General features: G+C 36.8%; 1 protein-coding gene across 2 annotated transcripts; it reads right to left on the reverse strand.

The window, feature by feature from the left end:
• Positions 1–622: 622 nt before the first annotated feature.
• HDAC2 (histone deacetylase 2) lies at positions 623–23,591 on the reverse strand. 2 transcript variants are annotated; one of them, XM_079326121.1, is made up of 14 exons: positions 23,170–23,591; positions 15,732–15,844; positions 15,295–15,412; positions 14,353–14,427; positions 13,910–14,048; positions 11,990–12,131; positions 8,942–9,034; positions 8,735–8,843; positions 7,155–7,295; positions 5,142–5,250; positions 2,925–3,055; positions 1,885–2,040; positions 1,152–1,209; positions 623–951 (listed from the first exon to the last, which is right to left on the reverse strand). In XM_079326121.1, the coding sequence occupies exons 1-14, from the start codon at positions 23,219–23,221 to the stop codon at positions 921–923; spliced, it is 1,467 nt and encodes a 488-aa protein (XP_079182247.1). In that variant the 5' UTR covers positions 23,222–23,591; the 3' UTR covers positions 623–920. The 2 variants fall into 2 exon arrangements, with proteins under 2 accessions (XP_079182247.1, XP_079182248.1); XM_079326122.1 differs by lacking the exon at positions 23,170–23,591 and adding an exon at positions 16,740–16,789.
• Positions 23,592–23,961: the final 370 nt, after the last annotated feature.

Consider the following 23,961-nt stretch of genomic DNA (forward strand, 5'->3'; position numbering starts at 1 on the left):
AAAAAAGGGGAATGGGGTCACTGAGGTCTCTGCTTAATTCAAGCACCAGAACTAACTCATGAATCAATAAAGGGGGTAGGGTAGTAAAATCCTCTGTAAGAGAGTGAGAAAATTTTACATTACTCATAGTTGTAAAACAACTAGAATGGGGTTCAAGTTAAATCCCACGTTTCACTTACTATCTTGCAAGCTTTTCAAGATGACCATATACTGATTTCATGAACAGCAAATGAGTCACTTTTTTAGGTAGATTCTGGTGGTGGGAAAGGTTCTTGGACAGTACAAGGCATGTGACTGCAGAGTTTTAAAACATTCACACTAAAATGCGAGTTCATACAATGAAGTTATTCCAGCATCACTTTAACCATTTAAATCTCACTTGTATACCCAAACATGTGTTTGCACCTCGTATAGGAACCACTGGAATGTGTGGAGTCAATGAAAACAGCACAGTTCAATTTGCCTGTTTGCCAGCTGTCTATTTAAACTTGCTAGGTATTCAAAGATAAGTCTGCCTAATTTAAACAGTTTTTCCTCTTTGTAGTTCAATGATGGACAAAAGACAACCATGTACTTTTTTTTTTTTTAATAAAGATAAAATTACAAAAAAGGTAAAATCAGCTCAGGAAAGGCAAATTACTTTAATAGATCAGTTTAGACATTTAACATAATAACTCACATCCATTTTTAAATACTATTACATAAAGCATGGTGAAGAAAGGAATTTCTGCCTCATAATTAGAAAACTCACAATACAACTTGCCAAAAAACAGAACAAAGCCATTTGAAAATAAATACAGTCCATGCCAAATAGTACAAAATGAAATCAGCAGTCTCTCTCCATACGAAAACGTTTCTCCTTTTAGGTATTCTCAGACTCTAGTATTATGTTCTGCAACTGATGAGAGGCTATCTTTTGTTCAAGGGTTGCTGAGCTGTTCTGATTTTGCTCTGTACAAAGGCAAAGAAAAGTGTTGTTTAATTTTTTCAATTAACTGATTTAGAAATGTAATTTTGAATTACTAGTCTTGATTCTAAAATATTTAGTATTATGAGAAACTGAAATTGATCTCCACAAAACTGAAAAATATTATACAGTACTGACTTAAACACTATCCAAAAAATAACATTATTAATAAATTAGTGTTTACCCTTTGGCGTCTGTCTTTTCACCACTGCTGTCCTTGGTTTTATCCTCCTCCTTAACATCTGAAAAATCACAAGATTTTAAATATACCAAAAGATGCAAGAGAGCCTTAAAATACTTAAGAAGTAAAGAGCATGACCAAGTTTATTTTTTTTTTGGTATATATTTCTAGCCAGAGGAAACTGGCTTTTAAGAGAAGTCACTAGTTACATATTAAAGCACAGCACTAAATGCATTCATCCAAAGGAGAGTCTGGGCACAATGCCAAGTGATTCAGAATGCCTGAAGGCAAGTTCTCTCTTGACTGGCCATAATGATGGCATGCAGTAATGAGACCTGGAGTTCCCCTGAGCTCAAGATGTATCCAGTTCTTAGAAAAATCAAGAGTCCTTGGAATTACACTGTCCCCAGAACCCTGTCTGGTTTCTATTTCAGAGAAAACTGGTTGGCTCACCCCACAAAAGCAAACAGGAACAAATGTTTTGCCCAACATTTATTTTTTTCATCTCTATTTTCATTAAGTCATACAAATCCATGGCTTTAAGACTTCAAGCTGAAAATATTGTACTAATCTGAATACTGTATCTTGAAACTCCTAAGTTTAAAATAGATGATTTAAGAATGATGGAAAAGAATATATCATCTCAACAGCTAATTAACAGATAAAACATCAGTCTCCTGGCAGGACTGACATTTGCAGTTCTAAAATATACAATGAAATCACACAGCAGTCCTACCTGCTTTTTTGTCTTCAGTCTCTTTTTTGTCTTCTTCTATTCTGGCTTTCTTCGCTCCCTTCTTATGATCGGCAACATTTCGTCGTCCACCTTCCCCTTCATCTTCAGAATCTGAAAACTCTTCATCACAGGCTATGCGCTTATCAGATGCTCGAACTAGGATTCAGATTTATGACATTAATTAATCTAAAAGTCAAACTACAACATGCCTACTAAAAAAGAACTATCAACTTCAGAATGAGTAGTAATATATTATAATCATTTCATACTGATAAACTAAATTACAGTCAAAACCACTTATTTTTCAAGATACTCTAAGACTCACACAACAACTTTCAAAAAGTAGCTTTGCAGAAACACAGGGAGAGAGTGGGAATACTTTAACCATGTATCAAATAAAACTTCAAATAGTGAAAACTAAATGCCAGGATAAAAAAAAAAAAAAAATTCAACAGTTCAGAAGATGGATGGTACACTAATAAGAGGTTATAGAATTATTCTAATCGCCATCAAAAAAAACTAAAGATAGCAGGAAATTTTTGGCTATAGCTCAAAAACAACTCAAAGTTCATAGAAGAGTTATGGCAATAAAGTTGAGGGTAATATCACAAATATGGAAAATCTGTCTCACAACAAAGCAAATAAAAGCTTTTTTTTTCCCTTAAACATTGTATCTCATGTTACCTCAAAGGGAAACATAGCTTCTGTCTTTTGTTAGTCACAAAAAAGTAAAGTGCTATTTCTTGAGTTAAAATTCAGTTAGTCTTCTGAAGTATCTACTATAGATTTGAAACAGCCAAGTTGCTCCATAAGATGAAAAACACAAGTTTCTTCCAGCACTTCATTAGACCATTTAAGTTCAAATGTGCACATGAATGCCACCTTAAAAATATCAAAAGTGTCAGACTGGAGGTATATTTTTCTATTCAGGAAACATAAGTGCCAGTCTTCCAATACTGCACACTACGACAACTTAGGTTCTGAGCAATTAAATCCAAAACAACCATGGACATGTTCTATCATGAAAAGATATTTCTTACTAGAAATGCGTTTGTCTGGATCTTCTCCATCCTCATCTCCACTGTCTTCATGAACAGCATCTTCAGGAATGGCCTGCATCTGTACACCAGGTGCGTGAGGTAACATGCGCAAGTTCTCAAATAAGCGTTGCCTGCAAGTAACAGACAAGAGTAGTTATCACAACACATAAGTAGCATTTAGCATTTCCTTGGATTTCTATAAAGTTCTGAACTCTGCATTCAAAGTTAACCTGGCTATGCTTTACAGTCAGTTTCATTTTTCAACTAAAAAAACCAGCATGCCAAGTTCAGGAAGTTTTCCATCCCAATGAGATCATTAATATCCACAGTGTATTTGAACATAATTTTCTTTGTACTTTACAAATACTAATTTCAAACAACTTTAATTGTTAATTCCCCACAGGGTCAGCACAAGTACTGCCCATGTGGGCTAAACTGGTGTCAGTACTACTCTTTTATAATAAGCTAGAATATTAAGTTGGATAATACACTATTGTCTAGTTTCTTAGAAAGAAAGTCAGACACTTAAAAGCATGAAGACTTCCCAACTATAAGCAGCAATGACAAAATTAATTCATTTGGATACACTTCTTTATTGGCTGTTTCAGGAGAACGAAGACAAGTTCTATCCTAAGCAACCTGATGTGATAGATGGTATACTCCAAAGTACCATGTACAGGAAAAAGAAGGATTCTTTTGGGACTCGAGACTATTATTCCAAAGTAGAAAGGCAGGCTTGGCAAGTACCAAATATCAGCATTTGCAACAATTACCTTAGCATGCTTCTGCACAACTTGAAGGACTAAAGGGCAACTGGGTGCTTTTTTTGAATCTTTAGAGTCTCTGCCTCTGTTTAAATCATTTGACCTAGCAAAGTAGTTTTGCCCTGCATGGGAACTCCCTAAAGCCAGGTGTCTGTGAAAGTACAAGATGAACTGAAGGAGGATTCTCCAAAATGACGGGTCATTGATCTTGCGGGTGCTCGTATAAGAATGGGTTTTCTACTGATGAAGAGCAATCTCTGCCTGGAATTGCAGCAGCAAGTTTTGCAGCCTACTTGTACCACAAAAGCTCAATAGTATATAACATACAGTAAGCAGCCTGGCAGATCACCAGCTGAAGAACTATATTACTGCTGAGAAATTTTGTACAATTACATTAACAAAAAATAAGTGGGCTTTTTCCTTTCATCACACACTATAAACTTATTTCATTTGATTGTGATTGATATAGTCATGCTATGAACACCCATCACAGTCTACATACTAATCACTCAAAAATTAGTATTTTAACAGTTTTGGTGAATTTTGCAATTTGACAGTTTTAAAGGTTATAGCAGTATTGGCAAACTTATGCATGCAATTTTACATCTTTATTTAGGTATTCTTAGTAACTGAAAGAATTTGTACCATTAACAGCCTGTTAGAATTCGGGGCAGGGGTGGGAGTTTATTCTTTTAAACCCAGAGCAAGGACAGATCCCAGTAAGCCAAGAGTACTTCTGGCTAATTAATTGCCTCCTACCAGCTCAGCACAGAACTGATTCTGAACAGTATATATGCATTACTTCACTCCTGAAGTAAAATATTTGTTTCCAATAAAAATGTCAAGATGCAAGGAGGAATAAACTAAGTATCAAAAGTGGCACAGCCTAAAAACACACAATCACCACAGCTTGTCAATGAGCACTGCTCAAACCTTGTGGATTTGTTAAATCACAGCCACTCAATTGCCTGCACATGTATCACCGTCTTTCCAGAGCTCTGGATGTTCGAGCTCACATATGACTTTTTAATTTTGCATCTGACAGCTAAAAGAATAATATTCTCAGTCCATGTTTAGACATGGAGCTGAGAATTAGAAATTCTAGTCATCATAGCTCACCAGCTTCTTTTCTGGCAGGACAAACTTTCTACAAAATTAGAATGGGAATCCAAGTAAAACAGTCATCTTTTCAGATGCTGGAAAAAGGAAAAATCCAAGCTGGGTCATAAATTTTCATATTTATAGTCGTTAGACTTTATAAGCATGCACTCTGCTGGAGGAAGAGACTTCCAAAAAAACCCTGACAGAAATGAAAAACATTTCATATCTATTCTAGTACTTGTTTTTAGTGAACAAAGAAAGGTATACAGTCTTCCAAACTGCCTAACAATTAAACCTCTGGAGAAACATGATCCACATGACCTACTTGATAGATGAGGTAAACATTACTTACTTGATCTTCTCCATATATTCTGGTGTATTCTGATTAGTCATATTTGAAGGACTAATATGAAGCTTGAAGTCTGGTCCAAAATACTCGAAGTAGTCATTGTATGGCAACTCTATAAACCAAACACCAAAATAACTTTGTTACTGGAAAAGGATTTTACAAATTTTAAATACAACAGTAGATTTGACAGGATTTTACTTAGAGAACAATCAAACCTTAAGCATTCAAACAAGTAATGCTTGTTATCTGGACTCCTCAGTGATTTTCCTCTAAATTATTCAATAAATGAACTTAAATTTGCTGGTAAAGTACAACGAGAAAGACTTACAGCAATTACACACTGAATAACTCAATAACAAATTTGAGAAATAATTAAAAAATATACTTCTGCAGGAAAGAGAAGATCAACTGATGATTTTTTGTAGGTGTTCTCAAAATTAGTCCAGTTTGAAAAGTTTCAGTGAGCCATTCAAAATATTCCTTCAGGACAAGTTTTAATACTTGTTACTAGACTGAAGATCACAGCTAGTTCAATATCCTTGCCAAGTGCTAGAAACTGGTTCAGTGGTATGACTGGCTCAGTCTGATTCCCTCCTTACCCTACTTTTTGCATTTTCATAGAAAATAGTGTCCCTGACTAGAATACTGAACCAACAAAATGAACTTGATGAAGAATACATGGCCAGGACAACAGCTATTTTACATTGTTGTATTTCAATATTTTATATTTAATAGGACTGTATCTTTCCAGATAAAGCAGAGAAATATAAAAAAAATTCATAGAACCTCTGAGAAGTAAGACACTGAAATTTATTTTTAGTTGTGACCATTGTCTTTCTTCATTTATGAATATTACAGGATAAGCAATTTTGGTAAGGCAGATAGAAAACAGACAGGAAGATTAAGTTGCTACTAAATTACTATTGCAACATTTAGAAATGCACTGTTATTTCTCAGAACAGATTGAAGATGACAAGGACCCAAAAAGAAGAGAGAACTGTTAAAAAAAATCTAAAAAACTTATTATATATGTATATATACACACATACATATATATATATAAAATCCATTGGAAGGGAGATGCTAATAGGAAAAAAAATGACCTAAGATAAGGAACTGCTACCGCGTCTTCAAAAGCTTTGGCTGACAAAGAATATATTTTGTCATGAAAAATGGAAAATACGTATCTTGAAAAGCACATTCCAAATAGTTTTTTCTCACTGACACCAGCATTCTGCTGAAGTCAGATGGAAACACTGAATCCACCAAGAGATACATGAATAGCAAAAGGTTATCAGCAAAAGTTGCAGTTCAACATGCAAACTGCCAGTGACTCATTTGCAACAAATCAGTCCAAACAGCAATTTTATATAAATGGCATTCCAAAAGCATATCCAAGAGCATATTTGGCCAGAAATAAAAAGAGTCCAGGATCTTTAGGGATTTTCCTCAGAGAAATTACTTCAGCATTCAACTATTCTAAAGCAGTCTACTATTGTTTTTTGTGGTTTTAAATTTTAAGATAGCTTGTATAGCCAAAATTGAGGGAAATGGAAGAATGGAAGTCAATATACCTCTACAGCTACTTTTGTCAGATAAAATGAAGACACAGTATTTTTGCTATGTAAAGTCAATAATATCTTTATGTACACCACATCCATGTTGTACAGCTTACAGGTTGACACTGGTACAATTAAAATGCAGTATACATTCTTTCATAATGGTATTCATATTAGAAATACTTACAAGTAAGTTCCATAAGTTTTACATTTTGTATTTTCAAAACGAGATTCAGTCATTTAAAATTTTTGCTGAGGCATAAGAAGAGCCATAAATACTTACATTAATTTAGTACATAAAATACTGAAAATTTATGGGCTAAATTCTAGCAATAATTTTCTACCTATTTTATTCTAAACTGATACATTACAGCTAGCTGCACAAGTATCTGCTGTTTACTCAAGATCTCCCATGATTATTTCTTAATAAAATATTAATTTGAATATCAATATTTACCATTAGGAATTTCACAATCTAAGGCAACAGCAGTTTCATATGTCCAGCACCGAGCAACATTACGAATTGTGTAGCCTCCTCCTCCTAACATCAGCAAGGGCAAGTTAAATGTCTTTACAACTTCCACACATTTAGCATGACCTGCAAAACAAAAAGAGTTGACAATACATGCAAGATATCTATTAAACAAAAATATATAACAAACTATTTAATCAGACATATGCAGTCACATTTAACAAGAACTGAATTGATTTAAATAGAACTGTCTCCCCCTAGAGCTAAGCACAATCTCACAAGAAGACAAGACCTACAGACTAGAAATGTACAAAACACAATGAACATCATCCATCCCAGTCTTCAGAGATTTTGCATGATGGTCTGTTGATGTTGTTCTGAAATGCTCTTACTGTTTTTGTCTTTTCATAAATGATGCCATACACCGTGACAAATTTAGGGACAATTTCTCAGTCAAATACAATGGGGGGGAAGAAGGGAAAACATAACCAGTACTCGGTCCTTTCTACTTCTAAACTTGAACCTGTATTAGAGGTTGCTAAGTCTTGCTTACAGAATGAACTGGTGCCAAGACAGTACACACTCCAGGGAGATACAGCATACTGAAAGGCATCTGCAGGAGGCAGCAGCTCTCTTGGTTTCCAAGATATGTAAGATGGAAAAAAATCTGAGCTGTATGGGCAACTGAAGTAGTTTTGCCACCTGGTGCAAATCAAGAAAAGAACCCTGAAACACTGCAGACCCAACAGATACTATACTGCATTTTGTTGCCTACAAAACTCTAATTGTCGCATAACAAAAAAAAAAAAAAAAAAAAAAAAAAAAAAAAAAAATCACAAAACCAAAAAAACCCATTAGTTAAAAAAGGATGGATTGAAGGCTTAGCAAAAGTTTGCTATACATTTAATATTCTATCATTTAAATAAATAATAATTAAATAATAATAACAATAACGTAACAATAATGCTACTTGCTAAATTAACAACCTGATTTAGAGAATCACAATTGCAGGTAGCAACTTAAGTAACACTAAAGAAAATTAATTCTATGATAATTAATTAAAATGATTGTTAAGATATGGCTCAGTATAACATCACTATAAATTTAACAATGTAGTGAGTATTCTCATTCCAGTAATACCTATTTTACATGCAACAGGGTGTTTGACGTTTAGCATCTGTAGTCCTACTCAGCTGACTACTAACTAGTTGTATTTGCCCATCAGTGTAAGTGTTGCAGATGCCTGCTGTCCTGTCATTCCAGGACGCTGTTTTAGAGCTACAGAAAGCCTGTACATAGAAGAAAGGGAATCACTTGAGTGGCTAGGAAGCATATGGAAAGCTAAGCTTCTTAACTTTTTTAGATGGACAGAAAGAAAGAGGCAACTTCTGGGTTTCTTTTGGCCATCCCTGTATAGCAAAGAAAGAGGTGATTAATCATAGTAATGAACAAAATCTTTGTGACTCCAGTCCTCATCATGCAAGTGTCTTGAAAAACAGTGTGAAAGGTGGAGGTTTCTAATAACTAAAAAGTTACAGACAAAAAACAGACAGATTTCTGTTTACCTTTAACAGTAAGATTAAAGCATCCCAGCCTGTCTCCAGACAGTGAATCTGCTCCACACTGCAATACCACAGCACTGGGCTGGTACATCTCCATTACTTTAGATATAATCTATAATCAACACAAAACAGTGAGTCATTAATTGATATAATGAAAATACAAAACTAAGAGTTTTCAGAGAGCTTAAGAACAAAAAACAAAGCACTCACTGGTTTGAATATCTGTCCATATGATTCATCATCTATACCATCCCTCATTGGAAAGTTGACAGCATAGTATTTGCCTTTTCCAGCACCAATGTCCTACAAGCAAAGATGACAAATGTTTTAATACAAACACAGGAGCACATAGAATGGAATCACGAAAAAGAGTCTACACAAGTCTGCTGAAGTGTTCTGTACCATTATCTGTGAGAGAGAAGAGGCAGAGTTTACTTGATTCCTATTCCATAAAATCATTTCAGAGTGTAGGAGTTGAACACCAAGATTAAAATAGCAATAAATACACTCGATTTTTTAATTTGAAGATTTAAGACAAAAAGACAAATCATAACTAATCAGTTTAGTCTGGTAATAACAGTGAACCAAACAAAAGTAGGAAAACCTAGGTGATATGCATCTTTTCAGTGTCACGTAGAAGATTTGGACTTCAGGAGGCTTTTAAAACCACATTATTGCCCTAAACATAGGATCAGGAAGTAGTTGCAGCAAAAGAGAGAGAAGAAAAATCCAACAGATACCACTTATAGGTGCTCTAGAAGAAACTGAAACTTCTTAAATGAACAACAACAACAAAAAAAAAAAAACCAAACTTGCAAATTATTCTCAGTTCCATCATCTAATAAGACAGGAACGGTAATAGTCTATCTAATCAACTTTCCTAGACAACCTATGTATTAAGAGAAAAGGTTTGTTGCAAAAAAAAAAAAAAAACAACAATCAAAAAAAAAAACAAAACCCCACATATATCAAGTGAATACACCTTGAATTCAACCACTTCAATTTTGACGATCACCTTAAAAGCTAAAGATCTCTGCTTCCTCTCCTTGTCTTGCTTCACAGATTTTTTAAAAAATCATTAAATTGATCTTATCCTAAAACACAGCAAAGTCAAATGTTGACACAATTTCCACCTAAACAGAGTAATTGTTTGAGCTACTCAATGGACCTTTGTTTTAACTGACGCTCACATTAATTTTAAAGCCTAAAGAAAGAATTTAGCATTCTGGTAGCCTCCCATTCACCAACAGATCAAACTGCCTCACAGAAGCTGGGCCACTGTGGAGAACTATGGAACTTAGCTGATCTATTTGTGTGTATAAATGGCAAATCGTGTGCTATCATCTAAGATATGCAGAAGGTCAAATAACTTACTGACGACACTGGAAGTTTAGACTGAACAATACATTCAGGTAGAAAATGGATGAATGCTGCAAAAAAAACGGAACCCCAAAGAGATTTGGCTGGTAAAGGTGATAAAAATAATCATCAATGGCAGATCAAGTTAGGCAGAAAGAAGTAACACACTATGGGCCTCCAGAAGGAACACTGACTTTTCAGAGAATTAGCTCTTCCGTCCGTTCAATTGGCTTTGTATTCTCTGGAGCTACAAAAAAGCTCTATGGGGATGTAATAATTGCAATAAAGCCTGCTAAAGCCTCCATGCAGACAATGCTCATTTCAAAATCCTAACTAGCACCTCAGAAAAAAAGCTGCCATGCCCGAGATACTGTTTTTCACTGATACTGCTAAAAAAATAAATCCCCAAACCTGTAAAATATTCTTTTATTTATTTAAACTATGCTATCTTTTCATTCTTTAATCTGGGTGTGGTGAGGTGAAGAGTCCACAAACTTCTCTGTCAATGGGAAGTGCTGCTTCTAAAAAGCCAAGATATCTAACCCTCCCAAAAGCAAAAAAAAAAAAAAAAAAAAAAAAAAAAAAAAAAAAAAAAGCCAAATTCAGCAACAGCAGCTTGTTATGATAAACATCCTGGTCTGAGCTGCTTTTAGTTTGAAGCACCACTACCACCTTGTGGCCAGTCAAGTTAAACCACACAGATAAAAACTAATCTGATTTCCTCCTAAATCAATTTAGAACAGTTTAACAGAATCTAACAACCATAATAACATTCAGCTGCAACAACCACACTGAATTGAATGCTTTGCAACCCACTGCTTAACTTTCACTTACTCCTGTGCCTTCTGGGTATCACCAATAGGCTGGGAAACACTTTTCAGGAGTATAGCTGAAACATGAATATTTCTATCTCATGAATCAGTTTAAATGTATTAGGAAAACAGTGAATTATTTCCCAGCACAGCATTTTTGTAGGGTAACTTTTTAGAAGTGTTTACAATTTTTTAAAGTTTCTAACTATACGCACAAACTAATATGCAAAGTTGCTAACACCAGTGGAATGGCATATCCCAGGAATGTCTCTGATAAAAGAGGTTTAATTTATGAGTTTGAAGTTGGAATATATTAATCCTAATATTTGTAATCCTCTTTCAAGCTGTGAAACGGAACAAATTCCTGTTCTAACAGACAAGAGTCTAACATGAGCAATGACTAACTTAAAATTAATATGAAGGGCCAGGAAAATTTGTTTCCAATTCTCAGCTTTGCCAGAGATGCTACAACAGCTTTAATGATAATTCTTTGTGGGCAAATGCTCCCTCCCTCAGGCTAGCCAAGATGCTCAGTACATAATTCCATATGGGGAATGCTGAAGTTCTTAGGCAGTGAGTATCACAAGAACTTAAAACACACTTCATAACATAAGAAATATTCCAAAAATGAGTCAATTGTATTACTAGGCAAAAAAAACATAGCAAATTCAAACTTTAACTTAAGCTTTGTGACTGTTAAAGGGTGAACTGCAAACAAGTACTTTGCACTGTAACTGCAGAACTGAAATGTAAAGATAATCATAAATATGCCATACTGTCTTCTTAGAGATATCTCCAAAATTTGTGTGAGTTAAATGAATTATATTTGAAAAAAGATTTCAGCCTATTTATCTATAAGTGAATGTGTTAATTTCATGTAGAAGTGAATAGTTTAGTTTGCTACTATCCCGTGTTATTTTTCCTAAGATTCCTCAACTAATCTATCACTCTAGGCTAACATTTTTTCTGAAAACTTACTGTTGTACACCACTATTGGACATAGTTATTGTAACTGCAAAAAAAGTATCTACAAGGAAGACGGTAAGAGAGAATTTATCACCTAATGAAACTTGATGTTCAACCTTACCCTAAGGTCTCCCGTGCCTGGAAAATATTCACCATATTTATGGAATGATACTGTCATGACACGATCTGTGGTATAAAATGCTTCTTCAACACCATCACCGTGATGGATATCAATATCAATATACAACACTCTTTGGTGATATCTAGAAAGAACATATAAATAAAACAGATTATGATTTCTTATAATATACTAAGAGTTAACAAGAAAAACACCAAAAAAAACCCCCAACCAAACATTAAAATCCAAGATTATAATCACTGTGATGATTTTGGTTATGTGACCATAAGCTCTTAGAATTCTCAGTACAGTTGGAATAACATTAATAAGTTTATATTCATCAAAATAAGAAATTTGTTTAGTAATTACCCCAAACTGTCTCACTCCATAGAAGCTAAACCTTATGCTTCTGCTGACATCACATCTGCTGAATTCACCCTTTTCATTAACCCCAAGACCTTTCTTTCTGCCTTCTCAGTAATTACCAACACAGTCTGTGTTTCATAAGCTCACAAGAAAGAAATACTTATTTTCCATTGACTTTTCTTCTTCATCTCTCCAGCTTGTAAAGAAAGGCACATTCTCACTTAAAGTGTATTGAACTTTATATTTGCATAGATTTATTATACTACTGTTTATTATTTTCTTAAATACTGCAAATTTCAGGACAGTTTGAGATGACCAAAGAAACTTGTGATTTATCTGAAGCCTTAGAGCACCAGAAACAGCAAGTATCCCTTAAATTTTATATTTTCCAGAAGATCAGAAGATGCTTTTTCATCATGCTTTGCACAGTACTGAGAGTGTGAGCACCCATAATTTCAGGGACTGTTCCACAGTTCCACAACCCTTAACTATTCACAAGATTCCTTCTGCCACATGCACATTAAACTAAGAAATTCATGATTGGACCACAGAAAATCGTATTTTGTAGACTGTAGACAGCTCCAGAATATATGCTGCACATTAAAATGAATGTCTTAATGTGCTAGTATTAACTATTCTTAGTGTCTTCAGAAATATTTTCCATCTCTAGATTTCCAGATTACAGCTACTTGCCTCATTCCTTACCAGAAAAATCAGCTGCTCCCCTCACAAGACTCAAATATCAAATACCTAAAATATTTTTTCCAATAGATGGGATTTATGTTATTAATAGGGATACAGTCCTCTGAAGAAGTAAAAGCAGCACTTAGGTCTTGAAATTTTAGTGAAGCATTACTGTTTGAAGTCAATTATACGATCACTTTTCATTACTCCTCATTTCTTATTTTGCAGTCACAGCAACACAGCTGTTATTTAATTATTTATTAAAACCAGCTACAATAGTTCATGAAATAATCCAATGCTCAGTGCATGATATTCCCTGAATATTCCTGTTGATTCAGTAACAAATCAAATGACAGGAAACAAGAAGACATATTGTGAAACCAAATGGGTGTAAGATTATGAGTAAAATGATCACCCTAAGGGGTCAGGGCAGTGATCCATATAGCCCACTATTCTGTCCTCATGCGTAGCAGAGGGAGACTTTACAGAAATATTAATAAAAAGAAAATAAACCTGTCCACTTTCTGAAATCTGCTACTCTAGTTCTTTCCCACCACCTAGACACCTAGAATTACAGCATATGGTGTTTTACAGGGTTCATTGTTGCTTGGATTTATCTCCTATTAGTTATCTTTTCAGTTTGCCTGTACTTTATTTTTAATATCTTGCTGAAGCCAAACTAGGCAGAGCTTGGAGGTTTCTTAATTGAAACAATAAAAGTTCAACATGGGCTATGAAAACTCACTTAAATAATAACTACAATCCATATTTATTTATTAATTTATATTTTTTATATTTATATATTTATAAAAAACATTTAAATACCTAAATTTAACAGTTTTTAATTTTAACTTGTGCTTATTACCAACTTACTTCAGTAACTCAAGGATGGCAAGCACAATATCATTGACATAACAGAAACCAGATGCCTCCGATTTCTTGGCATGGTGAAGTCCCCCAGCCCAATTGACAGCCATGTCTGTTTGTTGTCTGTTCAATTTTACTGCCCCAGCTGTAAAAGAGACACAGAAGAATGAAAGCAAATGGAGTCAGAAATTTCTGATTGCCTTTAAATTTGCTACATGTAATAATATTTTATTTTTAAAATAAGTTGATTTAGAACAAATTTCTTACCGATACTTAGATACTTGATAAATCTCATATTTTAGTCTGTAACTGATGTGATTATTTTTAAAATATTATTTATATAAAATCCCTATGTATTTACTTCATTTTATAATGCACAATCAAAATTTTAAGTTGCTGACATCAACCTAGTAAACCTATAAAACAGTTGGCAAACAACCTATACTTACCAACAGAGCCTCCAGTTGACAGCTGACAAAACTCAAACAAGCCATCAAATACAGGACAATCTTCTCCAACATTAACTGTATAAGAAATGTAGTATTATGTCAAAATACCATTCCAACAGCACCAATATACACATGAATAACAGAGATGCACAGTTCATTCAGCATTTTAATTACTTATATCCCATCTCATTTGTTAGGCTAATTTAAACACTGAAAACAATGCAGAGTCCTAATAGTATACCTCCAAACTAATATTTATTTTTTTAATTATTTTTGGTTTCTATTGGAAGATTTTTCTCCTCATTGAAGAAGTTTGATAATTTTTAGATTTTTGAAGAAATACTGATTAACACGGGTCATGTCAAAAAATGTACAACTGGAAAAATAATTTGCTGACAATAAGGCATCACAAAGAGGTTACAATACTGCCTTTAAAATTGATATAGTAGCTGTCAAACTGTATTCCTAACAGTATTTCCTGTAATTAAAGGAATTAATGAATACAGAAAGGGTGAACAGTGAATGATGTTCAATTTTTAATTTCTCTCTCCAAGTGGAATAAGCAAGTTCTTTTCTTGACTTAAACACATTTTCACACATTCATTTTTACTTCTCCAATATTCTAAATGCCATTTGTTTAAGCAAGATTACAAGACACTTTCACAAACAGTTCACAATCTGTACATCAAGCCTTAGTATCAACAGACGTATTTCACATCTAGAATACATCCTGTGAAAGGAGGGGCAAAATCCTTACATACTCTTAAAAAACATTTTTGTCAAGACAATGCTTTTCATGAAAAAGTGTAGCTAAAGGCAGGCATATGCTACTTACTCTTGTTACAGTATTTCTCTAACCCCTGTACTGGTGAATACTGAGCTTCAAACAATGCTAACCATAAAAACATGTACATACAGACTTATCCTGATGCTGGCACTTACATCTCTGCATTTGCTTGCTGTACTCAGACATATTGTCAGGCCTTATTGATCGGAGAAATTTGATGTATTCATCACTATGGTACTTGGTCATTTCCTCAGCAGTTGCTTTGTGGGGTCGCTGAAAACAAGAACAAGTTAAAGAAATAAATCAGAGTGCTCTGCAAAATGAGCTAAGTGTGCTAAAACAGGCAACTAGAAAGAAATCCCACCTACTTTGAAGGGAAAACAGTGAAAGGAAAATGTAGTGGCAAGGGCTACTCTGTTACAATATACGACTGCATTAAATACTGCTTCACCTCTAAGTAAAAGAGTTCTGAATAAACTCAGTATTCTCTATTTTCACTTCCACCTCTATTTATGTGTGTGACAATATTTGAAGCCCTTTAAAAATAACTTAAAATGCTTCAGCATTTTAATGCTTCAGCAAGTATACTTACATAAATTTCCATTTTCCTGTATAAGCCATAGTTTAGCAGCAAGTTGTGAGTCATTCGGATCCTATGAGGCTTCATTGGATGTCCTTGTCCATAGTAATAGTTTCCAATATCACCTGCCAATAATACACAAAAGAATAGCTATTCATATTACAAAACAAGTTTCAATGCCTCTTAATCATTCTCACAAGGTAAGTAAACAGGTATGATTCCAGAAAACAAACCCCACAAAGGGAATACTGTCTACTTGAAAAAGAACACAAGGGAAACAAACTGTTGTATGTCAGAGCCAGAGGGAAAAAAAGAAGCCAAATCTAACACTTTGACTACAAGCAGACAGTAGCGGGAGAGATAAGTATAAGACATGGCTTCAAATCAAGAGTGAAGTTCTGGCCCAACAGTGAATGAAAAATAAAATGGGAAACTGAAGTGGAATTAAGAGGAGAGGTGACACTACTGATGACATGGCCACACAGTATCACAACAGAGGCTGTAGTAAAACCTACCATTTTGCATGAGCTGATTTCATTATATCATCCTCAGCCTGTCCTTAACTACTAACCCTGTTACACCTAGAAGTCAGCTCCAGATCCATTGTGGCAACTACATGTACAAAGAGTCCCCAGACACCTGCTGCTGGAGTTCCACAGTACTTTAACAAGAATTTTATAATCCAGATTAACCTCTGCTATATTGGAGACCAACTAGGCACACAATTAAGTTAACAAACTTGACACTCATTTCCAAGGAAGGAATAGCTGCTATCATGGGCTAGTAGTTAAATTTTCTTCTGAGCTCAGGTATTGTTAAAAAATACACAATCCTGTTTTGAGCACTGGCATTCTCAACACATGAACCATTTTAAGCAGAACTGTCTCTGGAAACATAAACAAGCCTGTAAATTATGTTCAGTTGTCAATGGCTTTCAGCTGGAGATTTCTAAAACATCTCTTCACGACAGCACCTCTGTTCTTTTTCACCCAATTTCCCGATAGTATTACTGAACTTTACCTTCTTGAACTTTTTACTTTTCTTTCACATCCTTCAACATGCTCTGCCTTGTCCACTGGGAACAAAAGAAACACTATTTTCACAATTTCATACTAGTTTGCAAATTTTATCAGTCAGAGGTAAGAAGCAGCACCACTACAAAACAGCTTTAGTTTCACCTCTTCAATATGAGCTTCATGGAAGAAGGATAAATCTCAGCTTTCTGTAGCATCACCAACTACCAAGAAAAACAAGTATTACAGTAAGATTAAAAGTTTCAAAGCATTCTAAAATCCTTCAACCTTTCAGTTTTCAAAGAGACAAGGAAAGTAAGGACACTTAAGAAAATAGATATAACCTAATGTAACATAAGAAGATGACGTTTAGAAAAACTTTAGAAAACCCTTCAATATCTAGCTCTTAGCTATCCCATAACAATAGAAATAGAGTTTTAGAACAATAGAAACCAAGTTTTAAAATTAAGTTAAGAACTTTGAAGAGTTTGGACCTTCTAACCTGGATAATTAAGTAGAAGAACAGTATTTTTGGTCAGCTACTTATTGCAAGCCTACAGGTTTGGCCACATGCAGGTCAAGAGCAAAAGTATTAAGAGTATAAACTCCTTCCTTCCAGCAAAAACATTTTCAAGCACTTTACAAAAGAATATCTTATATATTTGATGTTTAGGAAAAAATCTATCACAGATCTTTGAAACTAATGCCTAGAAGATGAAAACCAACAATTTACTAGCCCTACTTTATGTTTTGAAGTTACTATTAAGTGCCAGATTAAAAAAAAAAAAGTCTTCAAGCTAGTAAGAGTTATAAATTTTGAGATTTTTAAGAAAGTAATGCATATGAATAATATGATATTATTGAGGAAACTTCATTACAAATACATTTGTGGATGAAAAATAGGAGGTTTTAAGGAGGTCATTTGTATTTTAACTACTTCAGCTTTTACAGTCATCACTGGCATTTTATTCTGAATGCTGATGGATGGGGAAACATACAATTAAGAAGCATTTTATATCTTATGTATGATATAAGGTCTGTTATTTTTTCCATATGAAATAGAGAAAAAGTTAACAAATTTCCCAAATACACTTGCAACATATCCTTCAATAAACCACAAATAATCAACTAAATAAATTTTAGCTTATGCATATTCTTTATATCATACACTGCAACATACAGTTATAAATAAATCAAGCACACTTTTTAGCCTTCCTTAATTTTATTTTTTTTTACCACAAAAGAGAATTTTAAAAGAATTGGCACACTGGTAGATTTAATGAGAGTTTATTTATCAAATAGAAGATAGGTAGGTGAATATCTGGCAGAAGAATACTGATCCTTCTGTATTAGAGGCCAGCAGTAGTGACTTACAATAGATATTAACATAATACACTTCAGCAACAGGCAAGACAATACCATTCCTATTTTTCAGGCTTTCGTATCACCAACAAAAAAGGGTTTTGGCATTAGCCTCATAAAAAAAATTCTTTAAGCATATGTACAAAAAGCACATCAAGTTCCAAGGGATTAGCGATGCCTATTAGGCAGGGGTGAGGAAGGAAAAGAGGAAAGATCCTTCTTCATTAGCACCTTGATTTCCAACTACATCATAAAGGGGACCCATCATAGAGACATCTTACTGTGATGAAGGTAAAGTTGTCAAAAGTCTGTCTACCTAGTGAAGAGGGTGGTGCACTTCCTGGCACAAACACTTAATCCACTGATCCTGAAATTTATGTATGGCTTTTTCATATGCCACAGCCTTACTAGAGCACTTTGGGAAGAAAAGCAAGGTGTACCACGAGCTAGTATACGTGAGGATGGGACACCTCACTCACTGATGGAGCTAAAAAGCTCTGTGCAAACCTCTACCAGACTGACTAAAACTGTATATGAGGAATGGGTACAGTTAGGCCAAGCTCACAAGATTATTACTGCAGATAGTATGAGTACTTGACTTTATACTTACTAATATAAAGTAATATATTAGTAAGAATTTACTAATATAGAAGTAAAAATCATACAGAAGAGTTATGAGCACAGTATATCACTTACCAGTATGGAAACACAAGGAAAGCAAAAAGAAAAAAAAGTAACTGAATGAGGAAGAGGAGAGGAAAATGCAAAGTAGCATGAATAAAAAGTTTGCAAATCTATTAATCTTTCACAGCAAGGCTTCTAAAACTGAAATTTACTGTTTTATACCAGTAAAAATGCCAGCTAAATGGCTCTCATCGAGAAGTAGCAACATATAATCTATGAAAAGTTGAGTCCTGAATTAAAAAGAGACAAACCAAGTGCCCACTTAATGCTGTAGGAGATTACTGCCCCACACTGTTCACTATGTGATAGAGAAGATCTACCTGACAATTGTTACATGCACTGTCATGTTCTGGGTTCAAATATATATATACATATACATACACATTTTCGTCCCAATTCATGCAAGCTACAGGCCAAAATGATGAGAGCTATCTAAAAAAATACCCATGATTCCTTAGATGAGCATAAATTTAAGACACCTACTGCTCTGAGACTTTACAAGGTCTACAGAAAATATTCTAACATATGGGAAAATACAAGAGGCTATATGCCCTAAAGGAATTTTAATTCTACCCAAAACCACACAACTAACAAAAGCTATGCCCCCAAAAAAGTATTAGTTTCTGCAGTTACTATGACATACAGAAAAATACACCAATAAATTTACCCATTACAAAGCAATCTTACATGACAGAACAAAGAGACAAGAGATGGCATCTACACTTGTTTTTTAATACTTTGTAACTTCCATGTTACATTACTTTATAACTTTTAACAGCTAAACTGTTATGTACAGGGACCACATCCCAGCTTACTTTAGCTAAAGTTACCATGAAACAGTGAGGTACTCCAGAACTGCACTACACGAAGAAACCAAATTGCTACAATGGAAACCACAAGGAAAAAAGAAATCTTAAGAGCAGCAGTTACATTGAATTCAGTGACACTAAGGAATGAATTCACAAAAAGCTGAAATGTAAAAGAAAAGATCACCAATGCCTGATGAGTCTAACATACAGCTATCCAAACAGGCCTAAAATTACTGCACTAGTTTCTGAAGGATTGGGTATTTTGTTCTGGTTTTAAAATTAGGCAGACAGAAGAAAAGTAGCAAAGATCCGACTTTTGATCCCTGAGCAGAGGCTGGATACCATCATGTTTGGAATGCACTGTACAAAGGACTGATGAATTTCCAGAAAACACTTCAGTTTAAGTTCATTTTATCTGCAGATGTAAGCTTTAACTAGAAGTACTACTCAAACAATGCCCAACTATAGTAACACACTGCCCTACTAAAACAGGTTTAGTCTTGTCTTTATGGGTGGAACCAACCGCACTGTGATGCAGATCTCCCAAATTTTTCACGAATGTAGAGCCTTTTGAACACCCACACTAAATTATGCACAAGAACCAATCTAAACAATACTGCCAGTGCACTGGCATGGAATAAACACATGAATTCACTGTAACCACACCGACTGCTGCACAATTCTCTAGAACTGTGTTTGTCTGTGCAGGAGCACAGAGCTGCAAAGACCATCTTGGACCTCTTCTCATTGCTGTGGGCAACTCTACAACACCTTGGAAGAGCAAAACTACCTGAGCCGCAATGTTGCAAAACCATAACAACCTGAAAATACATGGTAAGAGACTAAAATAAAAGATATGATAGCCTTCCATCTAGTATGGTTCTGAGTAGTGTGAGGTGCACACTTTGCTAAGCTAAGGCCATGTATCAAGATTAGAAGCATTTATGAAAAATATTTCAAGTAAGACCACTAAAGCATTTTAATTCGTATTTCCCATAGTATACTATGCATATAGTATATATAATATATAGTATGTACATGAACATAGTATATAGTATGTATATATAGTATACAAGTGTACTGGTTTAAATTTAAGCAAAAATCCTGACCTGAGCATGATCACAAGCAATGAAGATTCTGGATGTGGTTGATTTTCTATTACAAGCAAACTCAAGGTAATGAAATCAAACTTTGTCTACTTAAAGTTTATTGGTTCAAAGTACAGTATGAAGGCTATTGAAACTATTGATTTTTAAAAAACCCAAAAACCCCCAAAATCTTAACAGTAATACACTCTGAGAAAGTGATAGGCTAATTTTAAAAAACAGCCTGAAATGACAACCACACCAAGTTCCACAAAAAGCACGGGGAAGTTTATTGCATCTCAGCATAATCACATACAGTTCTAGAGCTTTTCAAGACTAAAAAGTCTGTAACTTTAAAGAAACTGAGTAAAAGTGGGTGTGGAGAGCCAATTATGACCCCAAAAACGGGTAGTTTTCTTCAGACATGACATTCTTTTAGAGATATACTAGAACCTCAGTATTTTGTTCTTTTTTGTTTTGGGTTATTTAAGGCTTCAAACACTCCCTTCACTGTGATTCAATGGCTTTGTGGGTACAACAGTTACAAATATTCAGAATTGCCAGATGAACCACACAGCAGCATCAGCATATTTATTTTAGATATTAACTCTAAAATTTCTTCTAATAACTCTATTTCCAAAAGACATTTAAAATAACTGTTGGATTTGGCAATACAAATAAATGAGACATCAAAAGTATTCCAAAACTGTTTCTGTCACATATGAAACATTTATTTTAAGGCACGACAGATACTATTGTCTCAACATTATTAGCTACATTTATCCTAGTCTACATAAGAGCTACAACTGCTTTAAGTCGCCATTATCCTGCCATCTCCAAACTTGTTCCTCTTCCACTTTCTCCCCTCTCTTCACAAGGACAGCTTTTTTGGCTGTTTATAGAATCTAATGCTAGCATCGAGTACCAAAATCCAGTAATCACAGAAAAACAATATATCAGCATCTACTTAACTACAGCTACCTGACTTTATCAAAGAAAAAAAAAAAAAAAAAGAAAAAAAAAAAAGAAAAAAAAGGCAAAACAATTAAAAAAAAAAAAAAAGGCAAATATTTTCAGAGAGAAAGCTTTTAAATTATCACTACTGTCTTTCTTTCAACAAGGAGAAAAGTGATTCCTCTTCCCTAGGAAAAGTAGGATCTTAGCCTCACCAGAAGTATCCCTAACAGGGGCCTCCTTTCCCCTTTACGCTGAACAAAGAACCAGTGCTAGCAACAAAGAGAAGGGGGCGGCAACCACCACTCTGCCTCCTTTAGTGTGGTTAAAAAAAAAAAAAAAAAAAAAAAAAAAAGCCAAGACAGGCCCCACAAGATCAGCCATTTCCAAAGAATGGCAGGTTTGCTGCGGCAACACACCCTTTGATATCTTGAGTGGGTTTAGCCACTCATCTTCACTTCCAAAATGGTGAAAAGGCCAAAGCACTACGGCTGAACATCCTCAACCTGTTTCCTGGCTACTGCCAAGCCCAGCCTCAGATGCGACCGTACAAATTGTTACAACAGGAGGCAATTTAATAAAATCTCTTATAATCTGTCCATCGAGCTCACCTCCCAGTACAAAAAGGGCTAAATAAATTCAAGCTCAAGAAGAAACCTAAAAGTTCTTGTTGCTGGGGCCAGAGAAAACTGAAAACAAGTTGCTGAAAATATCTCAAACCAAGCACTTTTTTGCCATGACTGACAATGCAGATCGCAAGCCCCTGTGTCCCCACCACATAAGCGTGGAAACTCAGAGGGCCTACATGCAACTCAAATTTCACGATTAAACACCCACGCACTCAACTTTCCGCGTTCTGCAGGAAGGGAGGCTCGTGGGAGCCAGACCTCTCTCTGATCCGAGTTCGGTTCGGGGAATGGCGGAGGAGGGGGCAGAGCGCCCCTGTCCCTCCGCACCCCAGCCCTCGGTACGAAAGCCCGAGGCAGGGAAAGGCCTCAGCTCAACAATCACCAGGTGCCGGAGCTACACATGGCCTGGACTTTCTTTGCAGGGGAGGAGCCAGACACGGCAGCGACTCCAACGCCTCCGTGCTCAGCGGATGGAGGGGAGTGTCTCAACTTTTCTTCTTCTTTTTTTTTTTTTTTTTTTTGGGAGGGGGGGAAGATGGGAGGCGATGGAGCGGTGACTATTTTGGGGGAAAACAATAGACACAGCACCGACCACCGGGCCCGGCAGAGCAGGCAGCTCCCCGACCTGCACCTCGCCCGACTCCACCGCCCCCGGCCCCCACCCCGCCGCCCCACGCCCGCCGGCCCGCGGGGCTCAGCAGAGCAGAACCGACGGCGGGAGCGGGGCGCGGCGGCGCAGGTGGAGGCGGCGGGGACCCCCGCCCGCCGCGGGGCCGGGCCGGAGGGGGCTCGTCCCTCACCGCGGGGCAGGGGCGGCCGCGCCGGCGGGGCCGGGGACACAGCCCGCCCCGGGCGGCCATTAGAGGGGCGCCCCCCCGCTCCTGCACGCGCGCTCCCGCGCCGGCCCTGCTCACCGTCGTAATAGTAGCAGACTTTCTTCTTGCCGCCGCCCTGACTGTACGCCATAGGGCTGCCGCGCCGGGGCCGTGGGCAGGGAGCGGGAGGCCGAGGAGAGCGCGGAGCCGGCTCGGAGGGTGGGAAGGAGGGGGCGGGAGAGCGGGAACTCGCGACGCCGGGACCGCCAGCAGCGGGAACGGGCCGGACCCTCGGCAGCGGGAGGGGCAGCTAGCGGGACACGCCCAATTTGCCACCGACGGAGGGAGGAGAGGGAACGAAGGAAGAAGGAAGCACGCACGCGAGGGGATGTGGGCTCACGCCTGCCTCTCCGTGCTAGCTTCCCTTATTTACACACACAAGTCAGCGAAGAAACCAGCAAGGATTCTTCATTAGCGAATTCTTGGAGAAGGCTCTTTTCTGGCTCACCCCCATGGCGCGCGGTGGTACGATCCGCCGCGGGCGTCGGGGCTGTATCCCCGCCCCTCAGCGAAGCCGTTTAGCGCATGCGCGCAGTGGGCGCCCTGTCTCCCTCAGTGGCACCGGCGGCAGCGGGAGTGAGGAGTCCCGCGCTCGGGGCCGCAGCGGGCCGGGCCCTGCTCGGCGCCAGGGCCGCGGCGAAGCCCCTCAGCCGCCCCCCAGCACCGGCCGCGGGTCCTCGTCCCCAACCGCGCAGCGCTTTCCGTCACGCTGCGGCCCGAACCTCACCCTCTACGGGGCGGCTGCAGCTGCTCGGCCGGCCCTCCCCAAGTGAAAGAGTCTTTTCCACAACAAAAACAGTTTCTGTTTTGTTTGGTTTTTGTTTTGTGGGT

The sequence above is a fragment of the Erithacus rubecula genome, assembly GCF_903797595.1.
Source record: "Erithacus rubecula genome assembly, chromosome: 2".
Classification (NCBI taxonomy): Eukaryota; Metazoa; Chordata; class Aves; order Passeriformes; family Muscicapidae; genus Erithacus; species Erithacus rubecula.

What these genes read in the sequence shown, in the direction of transcription:
- HDAC2 (XM_079326121.1), bottom strand. Translation starts at nt 23,221, where the DNA reads ATGGCGTACAGTCAGGGCGGCGGCAAGAAGAAAGTCTGCTACTATTAC. An exon ending in GTCAACTGGAGGCTCTGTTG is followed by an intron (nt 14,049 to 14,352) that starts GTAAGTATAGGT and finishes TCTCTTTTACAG; the next exon opens with CTGGGGCAGTAAAATTGAAC. An exon ending in GAATATATGGAGAAGATCAA is followed by an intron (nt 3,056 to 5,141) that starts GTAAGTAATGTT and finishes TGTTACTTGCAG; the next exon opens with GCAACGCTTATTTGAGAACT.